Source organism: Trichechus manatus, unplaced genomic scaffold (assembly GCF_000243295.1).
Source record: "Trichechus manatus latirostris isolate Lorelei unplaced genomic scaffold, TriManLat1.0 scaffold00002, whole genome shotgun sequence".
Taxonomy (NCBI): domain Eukaryota; kingdom Metazoa; phylum Chordata; class Mammalia; order Sirenia; family Trichechidae; genus Trichechus; species Trichechus manatus.
Genome location: NW_004443938.1, coordinates 9,870,891 through 9,884,158, shown reverse-complemented (window position 1 = coordinate 9,884,158; position 13,268 = coordinate 9,870,891). Strand labels below are relative to the sequence as shown.

Genomic DNA, 13,268 nt, shown 5'->3' with positions numbered 1-13,268 from the left:
CCATGTTATCATTTCTCAGTCCCTGGAGAAATACGTCATGCTTGGTAAAGTAGAGGAAGACCCTCAATGAGATGGATTGACACAATGGCTGCAATGACGGGCTCAAGCATAACAAGGATTGTGAGGATTGCACAGGGCCGGGCAGGGTTTTGTTCTGTTGTACATAGTGTTGCTATGCATCAGAACTGACTTGAAGGCACCTAACAAATACAACAGCATGGTGCTGTGTCTCCAATGGGTAGAATACAATGGTTCAGGAATCAAGCCATGGAAGTAGAAGTGGCCCCACTTATCATTACTCCCATTTAGGAATTTGTATTCTGTACCTGTGCAACTCTGGGACTTGCAGATCAAGAAGTCCTGGTTTCCACAGGGAGATTGCCTCTACCAGGGAACACAGCAAGAGTTTGATTAAACTTTAAGCTACAGCTGCCCCCTGGTTACTTTATGTTCCAGAGAGACTAGCAGGCAAGGAAAGGAGTTACCATCATGGCAGGAATGACTGATCATCAGGAGGAGACAGGACTGCAGTCATATAATGGAGGGAAGAATACATGTTGTACCCAGGTGATTTGCTGTGGCATCTCTTGGTTCTCCTCAGCCTAACTTTGATAGCAAATGGCCAAATTCTCCCGTCATGGCATTAGAATGGCAGGTGATCAGGGGCTTGGACCCATCAGGGATGAATCCTTCATCAATCCACCAGGTAAACCACTTAAAGGTGCTTAATCGAGGAGACTCCAGAATGAGCAGTACAGAGGGATTCAACGGGCACCAGCTGCAACCTGAAGACCATCTGCAGTGGTGTGAGCTCAGTGCATCCCACCAATCTTTCTCTTGTAAGTTCTCCAGACTCTTTCCCATTATATGAAGAAATGTCTCTAAGAGTGCAAGGGGTGGACTGTAGTAGAGGCTGTGAAACTGGCCAGATCCCTCCTGCAGGACGGAGGCACCCATTTTTCCAGCTCTGGGTGCATTGGCTGCAGACAGCCCCCTGCTAAGCCTCTACCTAGGAACTGCACTCAGCTGAAGAAAGCTGCTTCACCCAGGGTTGTGGTCCCTCCTGGGGAGGGAAGGGCAGCTTATACCCAAAGACTGGTCTATGCATGGGAGTGTAAAAGCCTGTACTCCCCTAACCCCACCTCAGTGCAGAAGGATTCTGAAGGCCCATCCCAGCACCAGAGCTCCTTATAGGATTGGCTGAGGCTCCTGTTACAATTGCATCACAGTTGAACTTCTCCCCCTGCCCAATGCTGTGCCTTCACTCTGCACAGTACTATTCCCTAAAGTGCTCTCCAAGTCACCTCCTGCACTCAAATCTCAAGAGTCTCAGAGTTTGCTTCCAGAAAACACAACTATCACAATTCCCTACAAACTGTTTTTCACACTGTAGCTAGTTACCCTTCAAAATCATAATTTGATGATGTTAACCTTCTTAAAATACTTTAATCTTTCTCATGGCCCTAAATTCCAACTTCCTTAACAGGACTTGTAAGATCCTTTGTTTGCTGGCATTGACTACTTCTCCATCTTTGTCTGTTGCTACTGCCACCATCATTTTATGTCGCCACCATGCTGAATGTCTTAGGCTGGGTTCTCTAGAGAAGCAAAACCAGAGTACTTATATATATATACATATATATTTATATATACATATAAGCATATATACAGAGATTTATCTCAAGGAAATGGCTCATGCGGTTGTGGAGGCTGGCAAGTCCCAAATCCATGGGTCAAGCATCAGGCTGGAGGTTTCTGTCTCATGTGGTTGCAGAGGCTGATGAACTCAAGATCAGCAGGTCAGACGGCAGGCTGTTGCCCACAGGGATGCAGAAGCTGACAAATCCCAGAATCAGCAGGTCAGACAGTAGGCTGCTGGCTCAAGTCCCAAGAAGCTGAAGTCAGATGATGACGAGCCAGAAGCAGGATTCAGAGTGACAGAGCGCTTTGCCAGAGTGTCCATACATATTGGGTATAGACTGCACCCTCAAGGAAACTCTCCTTACATCAGATAGTTGAGCAAGGGTGTGACTTGAGTAAAGGCATGACTTGAGTAAGGCTGTGAGTTAAGTCACATCCTCCAGTAAGGGTTCGACTCAAGATACACCTCACACTTATGCTGCCTCATTGAAGTTTTAGGATTTGCAACACATAAAATGGAGGATGATTACATTAGATCACAGAATGGAGGATAATTGCATTCTACTGGGAATCATGGCCTAACCAAGTTGACACATAACCATTAAGCATCACACTGAACTTCTTTCACTTCTCTGCATGCTCCATTCTCTTCCATCTCTAAGAACTTTGCATAAGTTGTCCCTTTGCCTAGAACACTGGTAAGTTCCCTCCTGCCTGGATGGCTCATCTTTTAGGAGTTGGGCTTCATTTCTTCCAGGAAACACTTCCTGGAATCCCTTATAAGACTGGTTAGATGTTACTTCTGTATGCCTCCACAGCATCCTGAATTTCCCATCTTATACTTTTAAAAAAACAAAAACCAAACCCGTTGCCATTGAGTCGAATCCGACTCTTGATGACCCCATGTGTTACAGAGTAGAACTTCTCCACGGGGTTTTCTTGGCTGTAATCTTGATGGAAGCAGATCACCAGGCCTTTCTTCTGTGGTGCTGCTACACTATTTTAAATATTTGTTAAATTGTTTTTCTACTTCAGTAGATTATAAGCTCCTTGAGGTCAGGTCTATCTTGTTTAATGTTGTAGCCAACAGACCTAGTACTGTGCCTGGTACGTAGCAGGCGCTTTATAAATCTTTGCTGAATATCCCTCTTTTTCTTTCTTTATGTGGATTATAAGAAATAGAGATGTAGCTGAAATAAGGCATATAACATGGAAAGTATACCACAAAGGTCACAGACAAAATTCTTCCTGTAGATGTGTTTGAAAAATTTTAAAACATAAGGGTATTTAACAAAACCATATGGGTTTCAAGCTTCTAAAAAAAAAAAATCAAATCAGAAGATCTGGTGACACTGAGTCCACATTTCTGCCTGTGAAAATTGACTGGAGGTGTGCAGGGAGTAGCGGCTGCTCTCTGTGACAAGCAGCCCTCCTCAGCGTGCCACGGCCCCATCCCAGGCTGCGCATGACGGTGTTGTAGGCTCTTGTTATGATGTACCTTTCTGTTGTTGTTGGGCTGGTTTTAATAAGAAAGGCAGAAGAAAAGTGAAATACATCTCTTAGTGGTAGAATTCTTGTCCTCTACGTGGGAGAGCTGGGTTTGATTCCCAGCCAGTGCATCCTACCACCCGTCTGTCAGTGGAGATTTGTGTTTTGCTAGGATGCTGAACAAGGAGCTCTAGTGGCACGCTGATTACGGTGCTTGGCTGCTAACCAAAAGGGTGGTGGTTCGAACCCACCAGCGGCAATCTGTTCTCATAAAGATTACAGCCTCGGAAACCCTACGGGGCAATTCTACTCTGTCCTATGAGCTGGAATCGACCCGATGGCACACAACAACAACGAGAACAACAACATGATGCTGAAGAGGCTTCAGTGGAGCTTCCAGACTAAGATGGACTAGGAAGAAAGGCCTGGTGATCGACTTTCGAAAATCCGTCAGTGAAAACCCTATGAATCACAATGGTCCAATAACATCGTGCACGGGATGGCCATGATTTTGAAACTGACTTGATGGCAGGTAACAATAACAACAAATTCCTTATCAAAAGATGGGGATGTCCATGAGTTTAACCCAGACGACTCACTCACCTCCTTACCTGGTCTGGTCCCTGCGCTGGCCATCCCTGGTACAGGATTTCACAAGCTGACAATAACCTGCTTAGCTCCCTGTTTCAAAATGCTAAGTGACGCCAGTCAGAACAGTTGAGATGCCCTGTTGTTGCTTCACCAGGGCTGATGTGGTCTGCAGAGCTGACTGTGCAGCTCCTCAAGACCTGGGCATAAAAATCTGGTGATTATCAACTCTGTGACCCCTCACTGGTCACTCTCCCTCCTGTGTCTTGCCTAGAATTAAGTCATTGCAAAATAAGATGGTATATTTGAAAGTATTTTATAAACTCTCAATTACTATCCAAGTGTACGTTATTATTTTTATCCCAGGCAAATGGTGGTTTTATTCTTTTAATGTAGGAGGCAGATGAAGGCAAAAGTGGTGCTATGGGTTGAACTGTGTCTCCCCAAAAGATATGTTGAAGTCCTAACCTCTGGTACATGTGAACAGGACCTTGTTGAGAAATAGGGTCTTTGAAGATGTTGTCAGTTAACATGAGGTCATACCGCAGTAGGGTGGGTCCTAATCCAATGTGACTGGTGTCCTTATAAAAAGAGGAGAAGAGACAGAGACAGAGAGAAGACAGCCATGTGAAGACGAAGGCAGACACTGGAGTGATGCCTCTACAAGCCAAGGACACTGAGGATAGCCAGGAACCAGCAGAAGCTGGAAGATACAAGGAAGGATCTTCCCCCCGAGCCTCCAGAGGGAGCGTGGCCCTGCTGACACCTTGATTTTGGACTTCTGGCTTCCAGAACTGGGAGACAATCGATTTCTGTGGCTTTAAGCCACCCAGTGTGTGGTTCTTTGTTAGAGCAGTTCCAGGAAACTCAGACTGGTCGTTTACTGTCGAAGTCATCATTCAACAAACCTTTACTGAGTGCCTACTATGTGCTAGGCACTGGGGGATAGAAAGATGAAACAGATACAAACGCTGCACCAAGAAAGCTCAGAATTTTAGCAAAGACACAGGGAAGCAATATTTCAGTGTGACGAATGTATAACAGAAATATGTACAGTGTTCTGAGGGCTTTGATGAAGCAGTGACTAATTCCCATGGTGGGGTGGGCAGATGGCTTATAGAAGAAGTGACATACGAGCTGAGACTTGAAGATGGTTGTCTTAGGCTGGATTCTCTAGAGAAGTAAAACCAGTGAAGTGTCTATATACACGAGCACACATGCATGCACACACACACATATCTAAAGTGAATGGCTCATGTGGTTGCAGAGGCTGGAAAGTCCCAAATCCACGGGTCAGGCTGGAGGTTTCTCCAGACTCACGTATCTACAGGGGCTGGCAAACCAAGATACAGATTGCGGTGGCTGATGAATCCCAAGATCAGCAGGCAAGCTGCTAGCTCAAGTCCCAAGAACTAGAGGTCAGAAGAAAGGAACAAGTTGCAGGATCCAGACCAAGCAAAAGCCCCTGAGCCTTGCCAGAAAGTCCATCTATACTGGATGCAGGCCACACTCCCAAGCATACTCCCTTTCCATTGATTGGCTCTCACAGCAGATCCCATCATGGAGGTGATCACATCACATCAGATCTGATCATGGAAGTGATTATGTCATTATATGACTGCCAAACCAGATCATAGCTGCCCAGCCACTGAGAATCATGGTCCAGGCACGTTCACACACAACCTTAACCATCACAGTTGAGTAGGAGCTTAGCAGGCAGAGACGGGCACGTTCCTCTCAGACTCTGTAGCTTTATTGATCAAGGAGAGCGGTCATTGTTCCCAAATGACCGATCACGTACAGCCTCTGAAAATGATTTCCTTTGTGGCTTTGGACAGGGCCATTAAAAATCTGGAAGTCTCTGTTTGTCCTCTCATTAAATTGAGGGAGAAACATCAACTACTTAGAACCACTGGGAGAACAAATCAATTTCTGTGGTTTGCAAGAGCAAGTGTTTACTTGTTAGAAAGCCTCCAGAGAGAACACATGGAAGGAAACGGAACATGGGTATGAGAACAAATGGGCAAGAGCAAGTAGAAGCAAATGGATTCGGACTCTGATCAGCCCCTGATGGATAGATCTTCTGCCGCTGATTTCCCAAACGCCCCGCAGTTTCGACTTAAAGCTTGTTCAATATTTTAAAACTCATTTAAAACCAATTTTTGAGTTTGCTTTTAAAAAAATTATTGAATTAATCCAAAAATACTTTAAGTTTTGAGTCAAATGGCCTAACTGATGGGAAGAGCTGATTGGCCCCGGGAGGGACGGGCCTGCCTGGCTGGATCACGACGTAACATCAAAGAACACAAACCGCTCAGCTTTAAAAGGGAGGACTCTGGAGAACGGTCACAGTGGCTAAAAGAAGAAACCTTACAAGTGAATTGAATTGAACGGAAAATGTGAAGGGGGCTAATGAGTGCATTTTGACTATTAGAAAAATTCAGACATGTTGTTGCTACTGTTAATTGTTGTCGCATAGATTCCAACTATGAGGATGTGCCTAAAGTCTTCTGTTCCAAGGGGGATGCAATGAGCCCTGTGTTGGCAGATGTGTACAGTATGCTCCTTTCAAAGACTTCAGGTCAATTACGTTACAGAGGTCATCCACCTGGAGGTCACAGCCATTGGGAGGAATGTGGAGAACAGAAAATAGGCTGGTTCTATTAAAGTAATAACCTCCGTTACCAAATGGAATTAGGTCTTTTGTTTGATGGAATACCTTGTTTAGTGTATCCCTTTCTATGTTCAAGAGTATGAGAACTGTCATGGTTCAGTGGCAGAATTCTTGCCTTCCTTGCAGGAGATGTAAGTTCGATTCCCAGCCAATGCACCTCGTTTGCAGCCACCACCTCTCTGTCGTGGAGGCTTGTGTGTTGTTATGATGCTGAACAGGGTTCAGGGGCACTTCCAAACTAAGACAGACCAGAAAGAAAGGCCTGGTGATCTACTTCCAAAAATCAGTCAATAAAAATCCTGTGGATCCCAACAGTCTGATCTGCAGCGGATCATGGGGATGGTACAGGACTGGGCAGCATTTGGCTCTGCTGTGCATGGGGTCACCATGAGTTGAGGCCGACTTCATGGCCGCTAACAACAGTAGCAACAGCAACATGTTCAAGAGTAGCTATGGTTGAAATAAGAAAACTTTGGAAACTGGGTGAATCGCCCCACAGAGAATGTGCTGGTTGTTCTGTTTTCTTTTCTCTTCTCTGCTCTGAACCTGGAAAGCTGACTCCCATGGGCTATGTCCCTAGGGTCTCTTGTGATTGGCTTTCAGTTGAGTTTGGCCAAGAGATCAGAGGGTAGAAGGAAGCAGTCAAGGTGTCTGTCCTTCCTTTTTCTACTTTGGGCCCATTTCTAGCAATAGTTGGACCCCCCACGAGACACCTCTTGTCCTGGCCCCACAGTTCCAGCACTGGGTCATGTAACACCTTTTCCTCCTCTTGTTGCTTCAGGCCCATGGTAGTTCTGCTTCCCCACTGTTGCTAGACACGTCATTTTTTGTTCTTGTAACCTTACCCACACCTCCGTAGGTCATCTCTTTCCTTAAAATCTCTTCACATGCCCACTAGAGTTGGATTCTCTTTCCTATGGGACCCTGACTGAATCAGAGACTTAGGAAAAAACCAAATGTTGTCTTCTGTTCTCAGGCAACAGGTCACCAGCAGACTCTTTTAGTTTGGTTTGTTTGGTTTGCTTTGTTTTCAAATAAGAAGAATATGAGGCTGGCCCTGTGATCATGAGCCAGAGGCAGGGAGGAGCTGGGTTTCAGGGAAGCCTAGCTGTAGAGCCACTTCTTTCTGAATTCTTTCTTGGATAACCCTGGCCTGAACTGTACTATCCCTCCTTGGAATTCCTACCACATTGATTGTTTGTACAGCCCTTGTGGCATCTAATAAAGCAAGGCAAACTCCACATGAGCAGGGACTACGTCTTGCTGTTTCTCCCTAGAGCCTAGAATGATGCTAACCTCTTACAGTGTTTAATACATCTTGTTGAATGAATGAAATAGTGTCTTTTTCTTTATAGACGCCACCATTACTCATCAAACATCTACTGAATATCTGTGCACCAGATACTGTCTTGGGCCTGAGGGTTTAGGGATGGATGGAATACTGTCTAGTTCAAGAGATTCTTGTCCTATATACCCTTACCCATACGGTCCCCTCTGCTGAAATGTTCCTTATCATCTGATCCTGTTGTCCCCTTGACAAACTCTGACCATCTTTAAGAATAAACTCAATATCATCTTCCATGACTTCTCCAGGGAAGCTTTATAGAAAGCTGTATTTGCTAAACTTTGGCTTAGCATGTTACTGTAATTATTTACTTTCCTGTGATTCTCCCCTCTGAGCAGCTGAAGAAACATTTACTTATCTGAATTTTTCCAGAGAGTCTAGCAGGGTGCCTGGCTTATACAAATATACAATTAATATCTGCTAATTGATGCTGTTTGTAGACATATGCAGATGAACAGATGGCTTTGATCATCTAAGCTTAAGGTCATCTTTAACTTCCCTTCTCCCATTTTTCTGTGTTGAACATTAAGGTCCTAATGCCTTTTCTTTCTTTCTTTCTTTCTTTTTTTTTTTTTTTAATTTGAACTACCTTAATCTTTCGTACCAAGACTAGTGGTATGAATGAAGCATGAAAGAATTATTGGGATGGTCAGGCATCTCGACACTTTTAGGTTAAGCGATACTCTTCTTCACCTTCCTACTTACTGTTTTTTTTTTTTTAAAAAAATAGATGTTGGAGTGTCACTTCTTGGAAGCCTTTGTCCATGATTGGGATTTCCAAGGCAAACAATCATAAGAGCACATGGGTGGAAATTGCTAGAAGAACCTCATTTCCCAGAGCCTCAGTCTCTTCTGGGGTGACAGTGATTCTGAGGCAGAGCTCTTTAGAACCCTGAGCCTTCCTGTGAATACCTCTGAGAGCAAACAAAGTCAACACAAAAAGCACTTGCTTTATCTGCTATGCCAAGTGCAACTGAGTCTTCAATCGCGCAAAGTACTTCTGGCCAACATTGTAAAAGCTAATGAGAAGGCCTGAATTCACTGTTTATGTTTGCTTCGTTATGCTAATATTGGGTAAACACCTCCCCGGAATGCCTTATGGAGATATACTGCTTTATGTTCTGATTTGAGAGCATTAGATCTTTGAAATTCTGTACTGTAAAATTAAGATGTTCTGCCACTTCTATGTCTATTTACGAGGTTCCTATCAATAAAATGACTAAAGGATTTATCTGGGTAGATTTGGTATTTAAACCCTTGTTAACAGCTATATCAGTAGAAAAATAATGAGCAAATTCATCAACTGTGCTGAAGTTTTTATTCCTTTCCCCTAAGGTTTGGATCATCGTAATTAATAAAGAAAAGAAAATATATTTGCATTTCCCTAAGCCTTATATAGCACATCAGAGGAAGGCTCAGTAAACACACTCTTTCCCTCATCAAGGCTGAAAGACAATTTAGCATTGCTCCTGATATTGCTAAAATACTTTAAACAAAAGAAAACAACACAACCAAAAGTGGAGTTGGTATTGATTTTCTCTGATTTAGAGATCACTGAATTGTTTTATCTCCCCTCCAAAGAGTCCTCTCATGCACGCTAATGTTGCATATCCCTATGCTATACACCCCTAGGAAACCCTGGTGGCATAGCGGTTAAGAGTTCTGCTGCTAACCATAAAAGTCAGCAGTTCAAATCCACCAGGCGCTCCTTGGAAACCTTACGGGGCAGTTCTACTCTGTTGTACAGGGTCGTCATGAATTGGAATCGACTTGACAGCAATGGGTTTTGGTTTGGTTATATACCCCGAGGGAAAAATCGGTCATGGAAGAGCCAACAACCACCAAACAGCTACTGGGAAGGCTGCAGTCCCAGGTCTACCCTGAGGTGGGGATGGTTCTGGGTGAAGGACTGGGATACCAGTCTGGTGTTGGTTTTCTCTTGGTGACCTCCAGGACAGAGCTCTGCTCCCTCTCCCGCGCCCTGAGGAGGAATTGGGGAATTGAGTAGGGTACTCTGTACCTGAGTAATCATTCCTGAGGCTTCAAACTGGGCACTGCATTCACCTTCATGGTAGGCCTCTTTACAGTCCCGGCAGAACACAAGCTGCAAAAGAAGACACATTCGTTAGAGAGGAGCTTGCTGGTTACAGGGGACCCTGGGTGCTGCAAATGGTTAACATGCTCGACTGCTCATCAAAGGTTGGAGGTTTGAGTTCACCCAGAGGAGTCTTGGAAGAAAGCCCTAGTGATCTGCTTCTGAAAAGTCAGCCACTGAAAACCCTGTGGAGCGCGGTTCTGACACACACAGAGCACGGTTCTGACACACACAGAGCACCGTGGGTCAGAGTTGACGTTACAGCAACTGGTTTTACTGGTTACATTTGACCACAACATGTTTTTCTTCCTTTTTCCTCTTCCAAACACATCACATTCACTCCTCTGACTTGAGTGATGGTTTCTATGCCAAAATTGCTTTTTGCAAAGAGGAATGAAGTGATATTTTCATGGGACAGTGTCTTAGTCATTTAGTGCTGCTCTAACAGAAATACCACAAGCGGATGGTTTTAACGAAGAGAAGTTTATTTCCTTACAGTCAAAGTAGGCTAAAAGTCCAAATTCAGGGCATCAGCTCCAGGGAGAGCCTTTTTCTCTCTATTGGCCTTCTTCTCTTCGGTGTTCCCCCAGACTAGGAGCTTCTCGGTGCAGGGACCCCGGTCCAAAGGATGCGCTCTGCTCACGGCACTGCTTTCTTGATGGTATGAGGTCCCCAACTCTCTGCTTGCTTCCCTTTCCTTTTATCTTTTGAGAGATAAAAGGTGGTGCAGGCCACTCCCCAGGGAAACTCCCTTTACATTGGATCAGGGATGTGACCTGAGTAAAGGTGGTGTTACAATCCCACCCTAATCCTCTTTAACATAAAATTACAATCACAAAATGGAGGACAACCACACAATTCTGGGAATCACGGCCCAGCCAAATTGATACACATTTTTTGGGGGACATAATTCAAACCATGACAGACGGTTCACCCTTGACTAGAGAATGTTTCAAGCACTGTGCAAGGCAGCAGGCTTACAAAGATGCATGAGTCATGTTTTCTTTTTCCAAGATGTTTCCAATCTAGTGGAAGAGACAGTTGTGCAAATAAGTATCTGCAGTGAAGTGTTATTGGTGTTAGAATATGAGGACAACAACTTCATTCAAGAACTTCACATCTAATGCTTGGTTACATACATGGGGGATTTAAAGGTCTAGGTTAATGGACTTATTTCTGTACTGAAGCCTATTATGGAGGGAAGAGGGGGCTGACATGGAGTGTTCTCATGCGAGTGACAACTGCCCTCCATCTTTCATCTGACAAAAAAGGAGGCTGAGTGCCAGAGGGGCTCGGTCAAGGTCTACCTGTCTTAGTAAGGTGTTTGGGACCATTAGGCCCCCCAGAAAGAACTTCCAGTTTCCATCGTCACCAATCCCACTCTGGAGGCTGCTGTGGTGGGCAACTGTGAGAACCTGGGGATGTCACCTTGGTTTCTGTGCCTCAGTTTCCTCCTCTGAAAAACCAGGATAATGATGATGATCTCATATGGCCATTGTGAGGATTAGGTGGGATAATCCATGCTGAGTGGCTAGGACCATGCCTGGTACACAATATGTTCTGAAGTTTGAGGAGATGCCAGCCAGGGACAATTTCTCCCCTACTGTGTTTCATAGCTGGGGAAGGAGTTTCTTTACTAGAAAGCCAGTCATCTCCACACACATTTTGTTACCTAGTCGGGGCAACATCTCTCACAGCAGAAACTGTTTTCAGAGAAGATGTCCTGGCAGAGACAAGAACAAGTCCATGAGTACGGTGCGTGGGTGACTGTGGTGGTTTTAGAGCACAGACTGAAAATTATTGGATACTGATCCCATTGAGGGGTAGGCTCTATGTCCCGCCCCTTTAAATCTGGACGCTGTGACTGTTTGCCCAATAGAACATGGTGGAAGAGAAGGAGTGCCTCTTTGCATACCCAGGCCCCAACAAACCAGCAGCTTCCATTTCCTGTCTCTTAGGAAGCTAGCTCTTGAAGCCCAGCTGCCATGCCATGAGGAAGCCCAACAGCCCATGAAGAGGCCCTGGCAAACATCCCTGGCTGAGCTATCAGTGGACAGCTAGCATTAGCTTGCTAGTCCTGTGAATAAGTCACCCATCAAAAAGTGGATCCTCCAACTCCCAGATGAGCAGTCCCCGCTAACCTCATGCGGTACAGAGACAAGCAAGCTGCCCTCATAGAACCCTGTCCAAACTGCAGGTTTGTGGGCAAAAGCAAAACAGAAACAGAAACAAGATTGCTATTGTTTAAATCACCAAGTTTTGGGTTGTTTCTAACACAGCAATAGGTAACTGATACAATAATGGCACTAAAGGTCTACAAAACTCAAGAGATTCCCAGAGGCTGGGAGCTTCTCCGATTAGCGTCCTAGAACATAAGCCAGGAAGTCAGACTAGTTTTGCTTCAGATGGCTTTGAACTGAAAAACAAAAACAAAAAAAATCCAGAAACAAAAAAAAACAAACAAACTCATTGCCATTGAGTCGATTCCAACTCATAGCGACCCTACAAGACACAGTAGAACTGTCCCATAGGGTTTCCAAGGAGCGGCTGGTGGATCAAACTGCCGACCTTTTAGTTAACAGCCAAGCTCTTAACTACTGCGCCACCAGGGCTCCAAAAAAACCAAACACCGAAAAACAACACCAAGATGGGGCTAAAACCAGCTGTAACCCCAAATCCTGACTCTTTTCCATTTTGATGCCTCTCTTCCTCAAAAAGAGCAGCCTGTACAACATAACCTTTCCTTCATGTTGCCTTCACTGCATGAACAGATTTTCCTCCTTCTCTATGTCCAATTTTCAATTTCCATTGGAAAATTATTTTAATTTCAGGGTATAACAAACAAAAAGGAAGAAATTCTATAAGGAAATGACCTCTTCTACAGAGGCATGGAGTCCCAGCGTGGTGCAAACAGTTAATGAGCTTGGCTGCTAACTGAAGGTTGAAGGTTTGAGTCCACCCAGAGGAGTGTGCAAGAAAGGCCTGGCAATCTACCTCTAAACAGTCAGCCACTGAAAACATTATGGGGCACAGTTCTATGGTGACACATTTGGGGTCACTATGGATCGGAATGGACTCGATGGGAACTTTTTTTTTTTTTTTTGGTGGCTCTGCATGGTTCACACGTTAGGATGTAGAGCTGGAGCTCACTTGCAATAATGCTATGTATTCTTGTGTCTCCTCTCCACCCCAAATCTATTATCCTCCACTTGTATAGAGCATTCTCAGACTTTGTTTCTTCGTCTCTGATAACAAACAGCATTGTTTCCAAAACAAAACAAAACAAAAATTCAGGTGGGGTGAGCGTGGTGTGATGAATTACTTACTATGGCCTTTCCCACCATGGTCTTGTATCTCCCACCCAGGTGACTGGGAGGGGCTGTGCAAATAAGATAATTGTGGCCCACTGAGGATATTGATCAGTTTTGCCTTAAAAG

General features: G+C 44.6%; 1 protein-coding gene across 1 annotated transcript in view; it reads right to left on the bottom strand.

Annotated features, from left to right (window-relative positions):
- PRKN (parkin RBR E3 ubiquitin protein ligase) overlaps positions 1–13,268 on the bottom strand; it is a 1,016,813-nt gene that overhangs the window by 21,740 nt on the left and 981,805 nt on the right. Inside the window, exon 9 of the mRNA XM_023728574.1 lies at positions 9,757–9,840. Within this exon, the coding sequence (XP_023584342.1) occupies positions 9,757–9,840 (84 nt within the window). The remainder of the gene's footprint in view (positions 1–9,756; positions 9,841–13,268) is intronic.